The 17,220-nt window shown below is 42.4% G+C and overlaps 7 protein-coding genes across 7 annotated transcripts; 4 read left to right on the top strand and 3 right to left on the bottom strand.

Moving 5' to 3' along the window:
- Positions 1–72: 72 nt before the first annotated feature.
- BATDEDRAFT_22501 (uncharacterized protein) lies at positions 73–1,824 on the top strand (the record flags this gene model as incomplete). Its single annotated transcript, XM_006675520.1, has 1 exon — positions 73–1,824. One exon carries the CDS (start codon positions 73–75, stop codon positions 1,822–1,824), a length of 1,752 nt encoding a protein of 583 aa, XP_006675583.1.
- A 127-nt stretch (positions 1,825–1,951) lies between these two features.
- On the bottom strand, positions 1,952–5,671 carry BATDEDRAFT_34313 (uncharacterized protein). The gene is made up of 3 exons (XM_006675760.1): positions 5,602–5,671; positions 5,266–5,280; positions 1,952–5,115 (listed from the first exon to the last, which is right to left on the bottom strand). The coding sequence occupies exons 1-3, from the start codon at positions 5,638–5,640 to the stop codon at positions 2,107–2,109; spliced, it is 3,063 nt and encodes a 1,020-aa protein (XP_006675823.1). The 5' UTR covers positions 5,641–5,671; the 3' UTR covers positions 1,952–2,106.
- Positions 5,672–6,400: 729 nt separating this feature from the next.
- Positions 6,401–8,379, bottom strand: BATDEDRAFT_34312 (uncharacterized protein; the record flags this gene model as incomplete). The annotated part of the gene is made up of 2 exons (XM_006675759.1): positions 6,401–6,661; positions 6,733–8,379. 2 exons carry the CDS (start codon positions 8,377–8,379, stop codon positions 6,464–6,466), a joined length of 1,845 nt encoding a protein of 614 aa, XP_006675822.1. The 3' UTR covers positions 6,401–6,463.
- A 584-nt stretch (positions 8,380–8,963) lies between these two features.
- Positions 8,964–10,607, top strand: BATDEDRAFT_34311 (uncharacterized protein; the record flags this gene model as incomplete). The annotated part of the gene is made up of 3 exons (XM_006675758.1): positions 8,964–9,283; positions 9,512–9,744; positions 9,841–10,607. 3 exons carry the CDS (start codon positions 8,964–8,966, stop codon positions 10,605–10,607), a joined length of 1,320 nt encoding a protein of 439 aa, XP_006675821.1.
- A 311-nt stretch (positions 10,608–10,918) lies between these two features.
- Positions 10,919–12,568, top strand: BATDEDRAFT_85154 (rho family small GTP binding protein cdc42). Its single transcript, XM_006676377.1, has 3 exons — positions 10,919–11,071; positions 11,840–12,001; positions 12,073–12,568. Exons 1-3 carry the CDS (start codon positions 10,934–10,936, stop codon positions 12,343–12,345), a joined length of 573 nt encoding a protein of 190 aa, XP_006676440.1. The 5' UTR covers positions 10,919–10,933; the 3' UTR covers positions 12,346–12,568.
- Positions 12,569–13,184: 616 nt separating this feature from the next.
- Positions 13,185–15,253, bottom strand: BATDEDRAFT_34310 (uncharacterized protein). Its single transcript, XM_006675757.1, has 4 exons — positions 14,881–15,253; positions 14,299–14,528; positions 14,120–14,212; positions 13,185–13,993 (listed from the first exon to the last, which is right to left on the bottom strand). Exons 1-4 carry the CDS (start codon positions 15,234–15,236, stop codon positions 13,308–13,310), a joined length of 1,365 nt encoding a protein of 454 aa, XP_006675820.1. The 5' UTR covers positions 15,237–15,253; the 3' UTR covers positions 13,185–13,307.
- Positions 15,254–15,885: 632 nt separating this feature from the next.
- Positions 15,886–17,054, top strand: BATDEDRAFT_22495 (uncharacterized protein; the record flags this gene model as incomplete). Its single annotated transcript, XM_006675519.1, has 8 exons — positions 15,886–15,924; positions 16,087–16,140; positions 16,309–16,330; positions 16,429–16,439; positions 16,531–16,570; positions 16,671–16,756; positions 16,851–16,907; positions 17,001–17,054. 8 exons carry the CDS (start codon positions 15,886–15,888, stop codon positions 17,052–17,054), a joined length of 363 nt encoding a protein of 120 aa, XP_006675582.1.
- Positions 17,055–17,220: the final 166 nt, after the last annotated feature.

Genomic DNA, 17,220 nt, shown 5'->3' with positions numbered 1-17,220 from the left:
CAGTAACGTGACTAGTGTCGTGACTTGTGCTGTCAAAGCCTCGCTCTCGCTACGCTTGGCTTCATCTTCCAAATGTATCGTGAGCTCAGTCCTTCAAGACGGGGCAATAACACTGCTGGTGCAGGCTCTTCGTTTGCTTCGGAATCATCCACTACGGGAATGGTCGAGATATCTTTAGGAAGCTCAACCGACTCTTTGCCACTACATCTACCCGCAACCATCCACGAAGATTCTGACGTGCTTCATGTCAACAGTCATTCTACCATCAATGCTCGTAGTCCTACTCCTCGTTTATTGTCCTTGCCAATTAAAGATACTTTAAACAGTAGAATTCATCCACAGCCTATTGCCAGTGACAGTGACTTGGATGACGGCGATATTTCTTCATTCACGCCCTCGCAGCAGAAACAGACTCTAGACACACATGGCTTACCATTGCAGCGCATAAATAAGCTGCAGATCCATTCACAACAACCACTCTCAAATTCTCACTCTGGAACAAGGCCTGTTCATATTGATCCTGTTTTGATTCCGTTCATTGTGCAATTTATGGATTCTCACCAACTCTACGCATGTCTTCCCCTGTCATGGTTGTGGTTCAAGGCTGCTGTCGCTCAGCTGTATTCACGACTGACTTTCTCTCAACTCTCTGGGAAAAAACTGGCATTGGCACTTCAGACCCTTCAAAACTCTGTGATTCGCATGGCTACTGCTTCAGGATCGCTTAGTCCCACCCATCTCAACACCTCCTTTATCCCTTCCGTTGTTACAAACCGACTCAGTAATGGCTCATCCGCCACGGCATACTCTCAAAAAAGCTCTCCTTTGCCTCTCATGGAATACCATATGTTTGTAAAAGATATTGATATTTCTCAGATCGTGTTTGAAAATCCGGCTCACACTCCACTGCAGTCTTGGTATCAAGTACGCGACCTTCTTGGCCTCTGTGCCTCAACTCTTCATTCTCTCTCTCTTGCAATTGGAGATGACAGTTTTATGGATCTTCCACAAGACTACATTTATCTTCATGCTCAAATTGCATTTCCTCAACTCTCTCATCTCACTGTCGCGTCCAAATGCCAAAAATTACCTGAAAAACTTATTCTAGAACTACTCCGTGCCTCTCCCATTCATGGTTTATCAACAATCGATCTACCACGATGTTTGCCAAATATGGGTGCCGCCAGCTGGTTTCTTCTTTCTGAACGTGGAGGACGAGCTTTGTCTCGACTTGTTCTTACCCCAGCATTAGGTCCCAATATGCTTGGCTGGGACGAACATTTATTTTCAACGGGACTGGAACAGATTGCTCAAGCATGTCCTTCACTCAGGGTTCTTGATCTCTCTGGTCATTCTCAGGGCATATCAGACCAAGCACTTCTTCTTCTTCTTGCTCACACCCGAGATTTACGCGAAATTCATCTCCCTTGTGGATTAACCGATGCTCATTTGGTTGCATTGCTGACCAACGAACCATGGCATCATTTGGATGTGTTGGGTATCACTTGTCATTGTGTTGATGGCGAAGCTAGAGAAAAACGACCACCCTCCAAAGGTGGCATGTCTTGCAACAAATTCACAGATAGTGTCATGTTGGCTTTACTAGATCATCTCTCGGCAAGTATGTCAGCTGAAAGTACTGATCTTATGACTGTATATCTACCTGTTTATGCTCTGGGTGTAAAAACAAGTCGGAGAATCACTACAATTGAATGGCTAGCTGGTCTAAGTGAATCAACCCGAAAAGGTATTGAAGAGGTGGTATACAAGGGCAAGATTAGAGTGCTAACACCGACTAATCGTCTTGGAATGATGTTACATTAATTTATTTTGCGTTGGGTTCGAGTAATGGTTTAGTCAGTCTATAGACTGTTTGATACTTGGATTGTAGCAAGGCCGAGTTATCCTGTCTGTATTTTGCTATTTAATAGATTATCGAACAACCCGAAATATATAAATAATCATGGCCTTTATTTTAAACTCTTTGTATCCAGATATACAGTGTAAAGTGATAAACTATCAAAACATACAACGTAGACTGGCCATTGATCGCACAATGATATAAAATTTTAAAGCAGGAATGCCATTTGGCATTTAGATATTCATTCATTCTTTTTGAGCACTTGCATCAAAAATATCCAGCTCTTTTCTCAGCCACGCTGCAACATCTGCCTTGACCATTCCCTGCCACTTGACCAGTTGTCTAGACGTTTCTAGTCCCTTGAAGACTGCAACCATGATATTGTCCGGAACAATCAAATCAGGATCCTTTCTGTCAACAAACAGTCGCTGGGCTTCAGAGACCAAGTATGAGTTGGTAAATTTACCAATGATGTCCTGGATGATAGCACCTAAGCCTGTCATATTGTAGTCCTTCCATTTAGCAATCGCCGCCCAGTTGTCCATGAGAAAGATCCAAGCTGTCAAATGCCCAACAGGTGTGCTTGAGGCCACGTTCTCGACCAATGAGGTAATGTCTTGCTTGCGGATCTTGTCTGTAAGCGTAAGATCCAAGGTACGCATTTGAAGATACGACACGGGAGAAGATGCCAAAGCAAACAAGTACCGCGACTTTTCAGGTGCAAATGTAGAGTTCAAATGCTGCTGCAGTACCCATTCATAATTCGCTTCGTCGCCATACATCACACCAGCAACAAGAATGGCTGTCAGCGCGTCGGCAGTCACATCCACCTTGTCCTTTTTGCCCTCCATAAGAAGCTTGAAGTAGTCCAAAGCAGTCGCAATGGTCTTTTTATGGCCAGATCGAACAGCCTCTTGAAGAAGTAATCCACGCAGCAGGGCACGCATGTGATGTTGAGAGGTGTCTTTGGACGTCTCAACCCATCCGATGCTTTTCACCATTTTATGAATCACATTCTGTTCAAACTGCTGGATAAGACCATAGGACGGGTGATGAGCAAACGCCTTTTTCAGTGTACGGAATTCTCTGATTGCAGTTCCCCAGACAATCGTGCTTTCCTCATGTTCCATAAGTTTCATAAACTCGAGAGCAATAGTAACGTCGGAAAGCTGGCCAGAGTAGGTGAAAGAAAAGACATCGCTGAGAAGACCAGCACGCTCAACAGCGGAGAAGACGTTGATATCAGCACGAAGCCATTCAAGAAGATAATGAAGAGTGCGTTCGTCATACTGCACACGATACACTCCCGATTTACCATAGTTGGCCAAGACAATAGTGTCCTTTGGAATCTGAGTAGCCAAATCCACCTGAATGGGTCCGTGGGTAAAGAATTCAAAGACAGTTGGGTCAGAAACTCGCTTTACCTTTCCAGTATGGTTGGAGAACAAAGCAAAAGTCAGTGGGATAGCCCATGTCTGAGTGCTAGGATCCTTTGGAACATTCAGCACAGGTGGAATAAGCTTTTCGGGAACAGTGGAAAGTGGATCAACGAGCCCGGAGAATATGTAGCGTTTCTGAGTCACCTGGAACGATGATTTCTTTGTAGAGTCATCGGTAGAAGGAAACGACACGGTCACTAAAGGAAACCCAGGCTGATCAGTCCAGGTGGACATGAATGCAGCAATGTCGGGAGATCCTGGGTTCTGGAGTGCCTGCCATAGCTGAGAGGTATCGGCATTACCATAGGAGTGGCTGTTGAGGTAGCTTGTCAGGTGAGTAAAAAAGTAGTTTTGACCAAACTTGGTCTCGAGATAACCTTCAAGCATGCGCAACACAGCAGAACCTTTGCCATATGAAATATCGTCGAAAATCTCTTGAATTTCCTCGGGGTTTTTAACAGGAATAGCGATGGGATGGGTGAAAATAGACTCGTCGGCATTTTCTGCACGCATAAGCTCACCGGGTAGAAACTGTTCCAGCATTTTCCACTCAGGTTCAGCAGCGTGAGTGCCCTTGTAGGTCATGAATTCTGCAAAGCCCTCGTTGAGCCACAGGTCGCTCCACCACTTCATTGTAACAAGATTTCCAAACCACTGGTGAGCAAGCTCGTGGGCAATGGTGGATGCAACGCCTTGTTTGTTGCCTTGGGACGACACTTTAGGATCGTAGAGCAGAGCGGTATCACGGAAAGTAATAAGACCCCAGTTCTCCATGGCACCGGCCTGGAAATCGGGAATGGCAATAAGATCGCACTTGGGAAGAGGAAAGGGAATGGCATATGTAGCTTGAAAGTACTCCATGACCTTGACGGCAACCTCGAGTGCATATTTGCCAAGATCGGTACTTTGTCGCTGAGTAAAGACACGAACAATGACACCGTTTTTGGTTTTTGCCTCGATGGATTCAAAGTTGGACACAATGTAAGCAATCAGATATGAAGACATACGAAGAGTAGGAGCAAAGTTGTACTTGACAAGACCACTGGGTAGGGTCTTGACAGATGTGGCAGGCATATTGCTAATAGCATGGTATTCAGACTCGGTGGTGATGCTGATCACAAAAATAGCCTTGAACTCAGGCTCGTCAAAACAAGGAAATGCTTTGCGAGCATGAACGGGCTCCATCTGAGTAGTAGCCAAATATTCTTTTTTTCCCGTGTGTTTGTTAGTATAGGATGACCGATAGAAACCCTCGAGTGTGTCTTGAAGTTTTCCAGCAAAATCAACTTTTAAATTGTAGTACCCAGGCTCAATGGTTTGCTTAAAGTAGATCTCCAAGTATTGAAACTGAGTGATATTGGCAATATGATCCACTTCGTACTTGGTATCAGTTGAAAGAGTCTTTGGATCAAAAGGTTTGGTCAGATCGGGGGCAGCAGTCAAGGCATCGAGAGTAATGGCACCAATGCTCAACTCCAGCTGGTGGATAGCAATAAACTGAGTTGGTGTATCAACATGGATATCGATGGCAACAGATCCGGAGAATGTGGCAGTAGACAGCTTGGTCACAATGTCGAGATTGTAGCGAGAGGGAGCAATGCCAGCAGGTAAACGAACGCTTTCCACCTTGGAAATCTCCTTGTAGATTTCATTGGCACCCGCATCGGTGGAATGGAGCGCAGGCTGCCAGATTAATGACACTGCGAGGATAGCAGTTAGCACCAATGCCAAAGCACCCATAATAGGGAACACTCTACTACTACAAGATTTGCGAGTTTTGTAGGCATGGACGACCTTGAATGCATCTTCGTTTGCCTGCTGGAATGAATGTTGGATCAAAAAGATCGTCGGAGCAGTTTCTTGTTAGACACGCAACAAAAAGCAATAAACGAGTGGATCATGCAGACTGAATGACAGTTACATAACCCACTACCATAATACTGTCAAAAGAGAACACATGCTTACCAAAAGAGGCTCCAGCTGCACGGATGGGAGCGACGACATGGATGGATGGAAAGAATGCAGTAAAAACGAACAGAAATTTAGCAAAGATTGAGTAGCAAAGAAAGCGGATGCAGTTGGGTAATAGTAAGAACTCTAATATACTTTCAATCCAACAAAAACGATGAAAACAATAAAGTAGACAAGAGCAGTATAAAATCAAGTCGACCATGTTTAAAACCACAGGCGGCACTTTAAAACGGGCCACTTGTAGATGAAATGAACTGCCAAGGTTACTGCTGGGCTACTTTGCATTTCAAAATACACCAATTCACAAGCACATCACTTTACTCGACTCACCTCAGATTTGCGCTCCATGTTCGAAGAGTACTGCTGCATTGTCAATTCAGCCAAGATACTTATCAAACCGTACAACTATGGATAGAAACTTGAAAAAAAAACAACTTGCAGTAATTCCATTTTATTAGCTGCTGGGTCATTCGACTATTTCTTGATTGCTTTTGATAAGCAGATTTACATTTACCCGTCCGGGTACTACACGACTAAACTAGCTACTGCACTTGTAAAACAATCTTGATGGTTCTCTTGGCTGGATCCACACCAATGTAGGATTGGTTGAAAAGGTCATGATGGTTGATTCGAATAAGCACATATTAGATCACTTGTTGGAAGCCACCCAGTTTTAGACTTGAAACAATTGAACCCAGCTCTTGGTCTGAAATTTTACAGTTGGTGATAAAGGGTATTCGATGTAATAGTAAGCAATACATTGCGTGCATTACTAAGCCCAGCACATTCTATGCCAATCTTCTACATACAATGGATCGCACCATTACCGACCCCATACTATCAATAGCTACAATTTTATTCTCTAATGCATAGGATATTCTTACTTTTGATTTGACTGTAACCTAATGTGTTCCCTATTGATCTCTTGTGTTATTTTACAAAGCTCGTGTCGTTTCATTCATGGATCATCTGGAATTGATTCGGTCTTGCTCAAATCATCCAGGGATAGTACTTGAATTTGAAACTGGGTAGAATTGTGAATTTTGAACATGAGTTGTCTAGCCTTGTCAAAGACGAACGACTGTGATTGTATTGATAGATGCTGCAACAAAAACACTCGAGATATTGACAGATAAATACTTTATTCGAATTTATTAAACCATCTGGAATCTATTACATATGAATGGGTATTTCAAACAACCGCTACTCGCATATTGGTCATCGACTTTTCGTGTTCTTGTAATTCAGCCTGTATAACCACCAACTGCTTTTCAAACCGATCAACATCTCCATTAACACGGGACAACTCCAGTTCAAGTCGGCACAGATCATTCACATGCTTTATCTCTTCAGTTCTCAGGCGTTTCAGCTCTTGGATAAACGGATCAGACTAAAATCAAACAGGTAATGAGAAACACAGATTATGCATGCTCTAGTAAATATATGGCAGTATCCACTTACATCGTCAATAGGCGGACGCTTTTGTGGATTGTCAATTGAAGTGGCTGGGGATTGTGACACGGCAAGGCCGAATCGACCAGATAGAGGAGTAGTGGGAATATCAAAACTTGACTTTATATTTCCATGTCGTGCACCAACACCGCCATTGCTGCTTCCGCGATTCACATTAACTCCTATTGGCGAGTCCTTTCCTTGCCTTTCTTCCATGTATACTGCACTCATCCCTCTGACTATGGGAGCGGCACCTGGAAGATGGTCCCCGTGTGAGTTTAAATTAGATGGTGACGATATATATTCTGGAGGGACTGGCTGCTGATGGGAAGGTGTGGATGGAGGATGATGCGCATTCAGAGTGTATGGGGATTGCTGCAGCCTATGTGAGAGCGACAAAGATGAAGGACGAGGAGTAGGAGCGGACGAACCATGTGAGTTGTAGTGCAAATCTGGTTGAGATTCTCTTGATGTGTATAGTTCTCGCTCATTTCGGCGCGGATAAGTCCGTATGCTTTCTCTCATACTTCCACGTGGACCATGGCTGTCATGCATATCCCATGAATCCATAGGAGCATCTCGACGGCGATAGTCTCGATATTCTCTGTGATATTCAGGATGATCACCACGAGATAAATGGGGTTGATCACGATAGGATGGAGGTGCATCTCGTGGTGGATACCCACCCCTTGAATCACAAGCCTCTCTCGAATCTCGCCCAGGCCGGTAGCTTCGTTGCAAATAGTGATGAGAGGGCTGATTTTGTACAGAGCCAATGCCTGGAGATAGGTTAGAGGGTTGATGCGATCCCGCCCATCTTTCTCGGGATGGTGGTGGGGGAGGAGCACTAGCTGTGCCATATGAAGGTCCGTCTAAAGCTGCCAGATATTCATGTGATGACGGGGCAGAAGTTTCGGGTTGTGTTGAAAGAGGATAACGAGAAGATTGTGCGCTACCACGAACATCAGTGTATTGGTCATATACCTCACAATCCCGATGATATCTGCTACGTCCATGCTCTCGTTGCTGATCACGATATGATATATCTCGTGGATCCAAGGAATCGTTGTAGTGCAAACTTCGATATTCTCTATATTCTCTTGGATAATCTCTGTGATCCCGTACATCCCGAATAAAGCGACGAGGTCTTGGAGGTGAAGATGAACGGCCAGCCCACTCGCTGTCTCGATGACCTTCTCGCTCTCTACCCACTCTGTCCCGATGAATGTCCCGGTCCTTGCTGTTTCGACGACTATCTCTATAGTGATAGTCTCTGCCTGATGAAGAGCTTGACATGGAAGAAGACATTTGCAGTTGAATCGAGTCCTGTTGAAAACCATCCCGTTCGTCCCTAGAGTCTCTGTACCTCTCATTACGACGAGGGTCCCTAACATCGCTGTAGTCTCTACCATCCCTTTCATGCCTATCCTTGCGCTCACGGCCATAGTGAGCATCCCTGTATAGACTGGCACGACTGGAATGATACTGACCATGCGGGGACAAAGGAATATTAGAGTTGGGAAGAGGAGAGAGCGGTGAGGTGCTCGTGGGGACTCCGTTGGTTGGAGACTCTTTGACTGCACCAGCTTCGTAGTTGTCTGCAGTATCAGAGTGTGGACTAGGAGACTCTGATGATAGATGATGTTTGCCCTCCATGTGATGGTTGGAAATTACAATTTGTGGCAAGCAACCAATTTCAACGAAATTAGTTACCAAGCCGCAAGACTGCTTGACGGTTTCTACTCGTACATTCTTGCAAGAGTTGTGCAGTTGAAGACTGCCATCTGTAGTTTGAACAGTTTATCCACGTTCCATTATTAGTCATCGATCAAGCTACTCGTCATGTACTGTTTCAATGTGCTGTTGCTTGGATAGAATACTTGAACTATCACGTTGATTGTCCGCATAAAACTGTCATCAGCATCTCTTGGCTGCGCCAAGATTCCTATTCCAAAGGTTTAACCTTCAATGCTGATTCCACTGCTTCCCGCCCTTGTAACCAAATGCTTCCTTGGGCTGGATATTTACTTTATATCCCTTGGCCGTTCCTAAATATGTTATAGCAACGTGTCCATTGCCATCTTTCCAGAATCCGCCCTGAGCTTAGTCAAACCCTTTGTGCTGTCCAGATGTCTGTTAGCCTTTAGTCAAAAGGATCTGCAACAGATTGTTCATCCTGCACTCTTAGTTGTCAACAACCAAAGTAGACATTTCTTGCTAATCGACTAAGCTGTAAAGTCATGGGCAAAAAAGACATTCATCGATACCGACGCACTTTATGTGGAATCCTGTTTTGGACAAAATGTGTGCTCGCTGCGCTTCTTGGCATTGCTAGTGTTGGCATCATGGCCTATTGGGTCTATGACATGTACATCACTGCAAAACTTAATGAGCCTGTTTTAGGTCCTATGGATCTTACTCCTGAGAACTGTCAGCACCAACCTGGATTGTCTCGACTCGAACCAGCTGCTGGACGTATACTAGTTGGTTTCCATTTGGACTGGAAGTTGGAAACCCCATCAACTATTAAAGCCATCACTGGCTGGGCCCCTGCTATTAGGTACATTTACATTGTAATAATCCTGATGATGACTTGAAGTCTAGTTTGCTAGACAGAGTGTTGATTCTGATGTGCCTTGACTAGCAAATTACAAATGTGTAATTCAGACTAGAATGTTTGGCTCTGTTTCGAATTTTAGACTTTTATGATTTGATTAGACTTGATTGTTGGTAACACGAATCGAATGCACACAACTAACTTGTTTAAATGACCCACTTTGATATACAGCAATGCATTCGTCATGTTTGATCCCACTATACCAAATCCTATGGACTACAACCTGTTGACATGGCATGTGTGGCAAGTGTCCCTTGTTGGAGGCATTTTCCAATTGACAGTTCAGCCTGTCAATATCAATCAAATCCCTGACAGTACACTAGATACGTTTGCACAAGCATTGCGCGATCTAAATGCCAAGTACGGTGTCCCGATTCTACTGCGTTATGGGCACGAAATGAATGGTATACAATCTAGTTTTATACTTGTCTGCGAACCATACTTGATCATTTTATGGACTTTTGACCAACTTTTACATGTCTTGATTCTTTACCTTTTAGGTGACTGGACCGACTATGGCTACCAACCCACTGCATTCACACAAGGATTTGTCAAAATGGCTAAAAAGGTTCGCATGTACACTAACATGACTGCTATGGTATGGGGACCCAATTTAGGCGTTACATATCCTTTCATTACTTCCGAGGCAGATGTTGTACTTCCCACGGCAAAGTCTAATCCCATCGACTTTGCTCTGTTGGATACAAACAAGGATGGAAAAATCACATCACTTGATGATCCTTATGGACCTTATTATCCTGGAGATGAATGGGTCGATTGGGTCTCCATGTCGCTTTACTGGTATCCAGATGGAAACACTGGGTATAACATATTGCCTCCCGACAACTACTTTTTAGACAGTCTTCATGGGAGTGGTGAAAATATTCCCAAAATCAATCCTGTTATCGTCAACAATGGTGGTTTGCATGATTTCTATGAACGATTTGCTCACCAAAAAAACAAACCTTTCATGATTCCCGAGACCTCTGCGCCGTACATCTCATCCAAGCCCTTTATAAAGAAAGAAGCAGATATCAAACAAAACTGGTGGCGGCAAATATTTGATGCAGCAAAGAAACTTCCGCTACTCAAGGCGGTTGTGTTTTTCGAAGAACTAAAGGTAGATGACGAAGTTAGAGATTGGCGTATATTAGCCAATGACACTGTTCGTCCGGTATTTTTGGCTGATCAGAGTGCCAATAGACACGACTATGCATATGCCTTGGATCTCAAATTTACTTGCTCTGGCCAAGTCAAGGTTAAATAATGGCATTTGACAAGTTTTGGTCTTTAAATCAGCCCATTGGGTTCAATTCCTCATATTTACAATAGATGTGGTTGGATTCTTTCTGCAATCGTATGAGCTTTGGCTGTTTTGACTGATTAAAGACTATTTTATTTCAGAATATTGAATGTGTGGTTTTCATGGTTGGACAAGAGTCTGCAGACAAGTGATGTTGGGATAAAATACAAACTATTGAAAACATTTGATGGCATCGACCTTTTGCAGGCTTGATTTGGTGTCGAGTTATCAGAATCAAAACTGACATTTACTATTCACCAACTGATTCTGCAACTGTCATTTATAACACTATGCAGACCATCAAGTGCGTTGTTGTTGGAGATGGTGCTGTAGGCAAAACCTGTCTACTCATTTCATACACTACCAACAAATTCCCCTCAGAATATGTGCCTACAGTCTTTGATAACTATGCCGTCACCGTCATGATTGTAAGCGACTGCATTGCCTTTGTCACATCTATGCTTGTCTTTGTATTCATGTCTTGTGGCTTGACCTCTGTTGGGGCGACTAAACAAGAAAACAGGTCGGTTATTGGAAGGAATCCAGACGGGCATCAAGAGCCTTTTTAGAGTTGTGGAGTGGACCGTAGGAAACTCTTGCAGCCAGGGGACGACTTTAATTGCTATAGAATGGCTGGTCGTATAGTCATGTCCTTATCTCTTCTGTTTTCCTCTTCTCATCCGTCCTACAACCATATCTACATACAACTCCCTGGATAGATAGGCCTGTCTTGCTCCCTGACTGCATGGTGTTGTGCTTGGTGTGAGGCGTCTGCTCCCATCCCAACATTGCGTTGGGCATTTGCAGTTGTATCTGCTTGTTGCATAAACTCCATCTACTATGTATTTTGTCTGCTCTTATCGCTTGGCATTGACCCACTATGGTTGCTCGACCTATCTGCTGGACTGTCGTCTGCTGTATAAAACATTTTCAATCGGTCAGCATCGTGGCTCTTGTAGAATGCTTATTGAATTTCAATACATTGAATTCAGCATCTTCATCTCTCTGCCATACCACTTAATATGAGCAGTCTAAATCATATCATGGATTCAGTATAATGCTTGTATGCGAGACCCAGATATCTAAATCTGCAGAAATTCCCATCTTGATAAAATGCTACTATCCTATCCTGTGCCATGCAATGTCTTGTTTATTATGAAACTTGACCATATTCCTTTTGCTTTCATTCTACTTAGGGAAACGAGCCGTATACTCTCGGTCTTTTTGATACTGCAGGACAAGAAGATTATGACCGTCTTCGTCCACTTTCTTATCCACAAACAGACGTGTTTCTGGTTTGCTTTTCAGTGGTCTCGCCTGCCTCGTTCGAGAACGTAAAGGAAAAATGGTTTCCCGAGGTACTTGTCTTGATCGTGGTTGTCGAGTGTCACTTTAAACTGTTGTTTAATTATTTTTGGGTCTTGTAAAGGTTCGGCACCATTGTCCAGGAGTTCCGTGTTTGATTGTTGGAACTCAAATGGATTTGCGAGATGACAATGCCACAATTGAAAAACTAGCTAAAAATCGTCAGAAGCCCATCACAACTGATTCCGGAGACCGTATGGCAAGAGAATTGCAGGCCGTCAAATACCTCGAGTGTTCTGCATTGACACAAAAGGGACTCAAGAATGTATTTGATGAAGCAATCATTGCAGCATTAGAGCCTCCTACGAAGAATAAGAGGAAGTGTCTACTGCTATAAGTAGAATTGAGGATCTCAACAATAAGGTGTTTTGCTCTTTCTGTGTCTGGCCAAAACCTCGAGCTAATATTTTGCTTTGACCTCTCTTCCTCCTCTGTTTAGCCTTTGGAGTTTACTGGCTTTGATTTTTCCTTTTTACTCTTACTACTCAGCCTATCCTGTGGAAATTCACTCTCCATTATGACTTCCCTCCCATCGTTTTATTAAAACAATTTTCTACTTATTTTGAAAATATTAGTACAAAAGAGTGGGAGTCCAAGACTTGATTGTAGTTTTGGATTAAGTAATAGATGTTTATGTCGAGATCTTGTGAATCTGATATATAGCACGCTTGCCCCGTCAGCCCAATGAAGTCATGAATATGTGTCAGCTAAACTGTTGTTTCGAATATAGTGGCAATATGCAAATCAAGGTCATACAGAGCCTTTACTGTCACTTGGACAAGGCTGGAGTAGATATAGGCTATTACGGGAAATGAACCAAACTAGTTCATCTGCCATTGCAACTGTTATCAGACCCAAGTGGTTTGAAATACATTGTTGTTGATCACATTGAATACTGAAGATAGCCACAGGCTCTCGTGTTTAAAGTGTCGACAGTTGACTGTATATATGAACATAGCATAATTTAAAGATGTATTATACCCTAAGCTATTTTAAATCAAAACACCAATGTTTTGATTCCAGTGTTTGGATGGATAACAAGTATAACCACTCACAGTTGTGCACATCACACCTACAGATTGGGTTGAGGATTTGAATCTTGACAAGAGATTCATGGATTCATACGACACTATCCGCTTTTCTTTATATATCAGCATAGTAATGACACGACCATGTGTTGAATCAAGACGAATTCATAATTTATTGCAAAAGAATTGAGCATTCCAACAATGATTCATCAAATACTGCATTCAATAAAATAAGCTTGAAAGTCAAGACACAAGCCATTGTAAGCCCCATTTAAATCAAGTTTAATTCGCCATTGCATTTGAGTTTGATGCTTCCAGCAAAGGCAATTTCATTGCCCTGTGTTTTCAGGTAATTGGTAAAGGAAGTCGAAATGGCAGTTTGGTTGCTGTATCGCCAGTCGCGAAGCGTGGTCAAGTCAGCTCCTACACCTTGATCGCTCTTGAGTTCTTCAAAATTCACTACAAGCTTGAGTAACGGAAATTGAGCATAGATGGTTGGAGAAAATATTTGAGTCCACCAGCTTTGTTTGGCTAGCAGTTCAGTCATACCAGCAGAGGGTGGAAGATTTGGAGCCCATGGCATACCAGATTCAGGAAGAGCCATGGGTTTATTTTTTGATTGGGAAAACCGATCATAAAAGTTTCGAGCAGTAAGATTAAGGCCCACTGAAGATGCACCCGTAATAGCTCCTGTGAGACTGGCAACAATATAACCAGGCTGAGCTGCAACATTGACTCCAGCTCCTTCATACCAATAAAGTGAAATGCCAACCCAGTCGACCACATCGTCACCGGGGTAAAATGGACCATAGGGATCATCCTGGCCATTGATCACCCCATCGTTGTTACTATCTAGAGCTTTGAAGTTGGCTGGATCGGATTGATTGGTTGGAAGTGAGACGGCCAATGTACCAGCAAAAGGGTAAGCAAGACCAATGTTGGGAGCCCACATCATGGCTAATCCGAGGGATCATGACAATCATGCAGCGATATATTAAAAATCAGTATACATTATTACATATTATAATCAAAATTAAATCTGTTGAATATCAACATTCAAAAATGTTTAAAAAATATACGTACCAGTTAAATTGGTTTGTGCGCGAACAGCAGCGGCCATTTTACGGAAAGCCTGAATGTATTGGACGGGCTGATATCCATACACCATCCAGTTTCCTTTTAACCAACAGTTTTAAACCGGTATTAGTACTCTAGATATGTTTCAACTACGTGTATCTAGCCTTGATACTCTTTGAACATACCATTCATCTCATGACCAAAACGAAGTAGAATTGGCACGCCATACTTGGAGTTGTATTCGAGTAATTTTGTAGCAACGGTTGTATACACATCGTCAGGAATCGCGAGTGTAGACGGCATGATACTTAATTCAAGCATACTACCAGTCAATGCAACTTGCTGAATGTGCCACGTCAACATATTAAAATCAAGCGGTGTAGCAGCAGATGGAGTCATGGTCAAAAACACATTTCTAATTATGGGTATTAGGCCAAACAGTACAGGTGTTACTATTTGAAACCCAATGAATTTGAAAATGTGGCATTCGATTTTGCAAACAAATGACAAGAGTAAAATGCAATGAATGGCTGAATCTTATTTTGGGGGTTGATCATTCAACAAGTACACGTATAGGCATGGTAATGTTTGAAATATATAAGCTGAAATTAAATCCAATACTTTCAAGTCATACTGTATAGCTAGACTGTCCACCCTAACAGCTCAGCTGTTGCTTACAATCATGCAGCATTCAGATATAAAGTATCTAGAATGAATCATGCTGTTTTGACGAGACATTCAAATTATAATACAAACATAGTACTCACGTCACAGCGGGTCTAATACCTGTACGAGCCACATACTGCGTAGGAGTATCAATGCTCCAATCCAAGGCAACACCAAACATCATTCGTCCATTAGGTGGATTTAGTCGAATAGCATTATCATCCTGGCGCGTACATTCGGGATTTTTTGGTGAGATATAGACAGGAGAAGATACCATTCCACTTCCAGCTCCTCCGCCAATACCACCCTCTGATACATGCGTGAAGTTATAATGCATCATGTAGATGGTATAGCTCATAAATGCAAGACCGGCACAAGATATAGCTGCTGCAAAGCATACTTTTAACCAAAAGAAGCAGCCCACAACTCGATTACGAAAAGCTCCATCTTTCCCCATCTTGGAGCGTTTTGTATGTATATTTGTTTAATTACAGGAAACTTCGCGTTAAATGCAAACCAAGTTTTGGCGGATGCAAGGGTTGGCTTTATGACCATCTTCACGTAAATAAAACACTTGTGTCTTGCAATAGCTACTTTTTCTGGAATAAACAATGGTTAAACATTTGGTGTTTTCCTAGTAGAATGGATTACTTTTATAAAAACTCTCAGGGTCTGCCATTGCTCGACACCCACTCTTGATTATACTCGAATTATTTTGTACACGATTCAAGAATAAACAATATGGGAAATCAGTTCTTGCGACATTGGTTGAACAGTTGGTAAATCCTGTTTAATGAGTTGGTTTGTGGAATGGAATGTTGTCCAGAATAAGATGCGTGGTTGGGAATGTTGCCCATTATTATTGAATTCCGAGTCACATACGTTGCGCTTTAGTTTAAAAAAACAAAGATTGCATATTCCAGTAATGCAACTGTTGTTTCTATGCCGATCATCAGTCAACTCTATTAGGACACAATACTATTCGGTAAATTTGGCATCCATCATTGAGATTGGCTGTTTATTAGACGCCCTTATTTAGTCATTCATTTTACGTGAATATGGCCATAAGGGTGTTGCTATTATCAGGGTTGTAATCCACTTTCCAGATGCTTCGACGAGCATTTCATTCAACATCGAAAATCATGGTAAGAATTCGACACCTGGTTGAATGTGAACTGAACGTCGGGAGTACTGTTATGAAATGAAAGCATGGGTTAGCGACTACAACTATTCCACTCTAAAGACGACTTGACTAACATGGTTCTATAACGGATGGATTCTTGTCAACCTGTCGTGCCAACCTACAGGGCGTTACAAAGGAAGTTATCAAGACTGGCGATGGTGTCCATTTCCCCAAAGTTGTAAGTCTACTTGTAGTGTTACCATCTCAACAAGTGTTGGTTTAGGATGCTCTATACCCTTGTTTATCATGTGTTCATTCTCTAAATACTGTTTGATCTGTTATCGATTACTATGATGGACTGATCTAATAGATTGGGTATACTAACCCTGACTATCCTATGTATTAGGGTGACACTGTTACTATGCACTGTATGTTTCGCAATGAGTGACTTTTTATTGAAACCATCTGTATTTGATACTAATGACTTGTATAACCTGGCAATGGTCGCTCTAATTTGGTCCTACAGACACTGGCACTGTAAGTAAAGCGAATACCACATAGATCGTGCAGTGTTGCAGTAGGTCGTTTATCTATTACAAAACTAACACATTGGTTGTCAATGGTTTAGTTTACCGATGGTAAAAAGTTTGACAGCTCTGTTGATCGTGGTAAGCCTTTAGCTTGTACTTGAAGTGATATGGTCCAATCGGTTAGCAATGTTGGAAAAGCCTGTTTGGATGTAAACCATTTAAAACTGAACACATCTAGGTCAACCATTTGTGACCAAGATTGGCGTTGGCCAGGTCATCAAGGGCTGGGACGAGGGTGTTCCTCAAATGTCTGTTGGCGAAAAGGTAATACTTTATTTGTTGGCTCTACAGTAGCTACACTAGTACATTAGCTAAAATTGTTGGTTCACCTGCCACATCTATAACTCTGCTTGCGTAGGCCAAGCTGATTATCACCTATGATTATGCTTATGGAGAGCGTGGCCATCCCGGTGGTGTAAGTCTGCAATTTAGTGTGTACATGTTTAAGCGCACAAGCTTATTTCTTGATTTGATGTCTAATGAGATTTGACAAATGATTGGCAACTAGATCCCTCCCAAGTCTGATCTGATCTTTGAAGTCGAGCTTATCAAGATCAATTAAGGATCAATAAAGATGTGTCTGGTTATTCTGAATATTGATTTATTAGATTCTCAAAGCACATGGTGTTCAAAGTGAAAATAGTGTTTGATTGCTATATTATTTTACTGAAAGCAGATGTTGAGCAAGTAAAATGCATACCCATATCTGGACAAAAATCTGTAAAAAG

Source organism: Batrachochytrium dendrobatidis (assembly GCF_000203795.2).
Source record: "Batrachochytrium dendrobatidis JAM81 unplaced genomic scaffold BATDEscaffold_1, whole genome shotgun sequence".
NCBI lineage: Eukaryota > Fungi > Chytridiomycota > Chytridiomycetes > Rhizophydiales > Batrachochytrium > Batrachochytrium dendrobatidis.
This window is presented reverse-complemented; position numbering and strand designations above follow the sequence as displayed.

Coding starts and splice junctions, on each gene's coding strand:
- BATDEDRAFT_34313 (XM_006675760.1), bottom strand. CDS start 5,640: ATGCAGCAGTACTCTTCGAACATGGAGCGCAAATCTGAG.
- BATDEDRAFT_85154 (XM_006676377.1), top strand. CDS start 10,934: ATGCAGACCATCAAGTGCGTTGTTGTTGGAGATGGTGCTGTAGGCAAA. Junction 11,072..11,839: donor ATGCCGTCACCGTCATGATT/GTAAGCGACTGC, acceptor CATTCTACTTAG/GGAAACGAGCCGTATACTCT. Junction 12,002..12,072: donor AGGAAAAATGGTTTCCCGAG/GTACTTGTCTTG, acceptor GGTCTTGTAAAG/GTTCGGCACCATTGTCCAGG.
- BATDEDRAFT_34310 (XM_006675757.1), bottom strand. CDS start 15,236: ATGGGGAAAGATGGAGCTTTTCGTAATCGAGTTGTGGGCTGCTTCTTT. Junction 14,213..14,298: donor TTTTGGTCATGAGATGAATG/GTATGTTCAAAG, acceptor GTTGGTTAAAAG/GAAACTGGATGGTGTATGGA. Junction 13,994..14,119: donor CGCACAAACCAATTTAACTG/GTACGTATATTT, acceptor CCCTCGGATTAG/CCATGATGTGGGCTCCCAAC.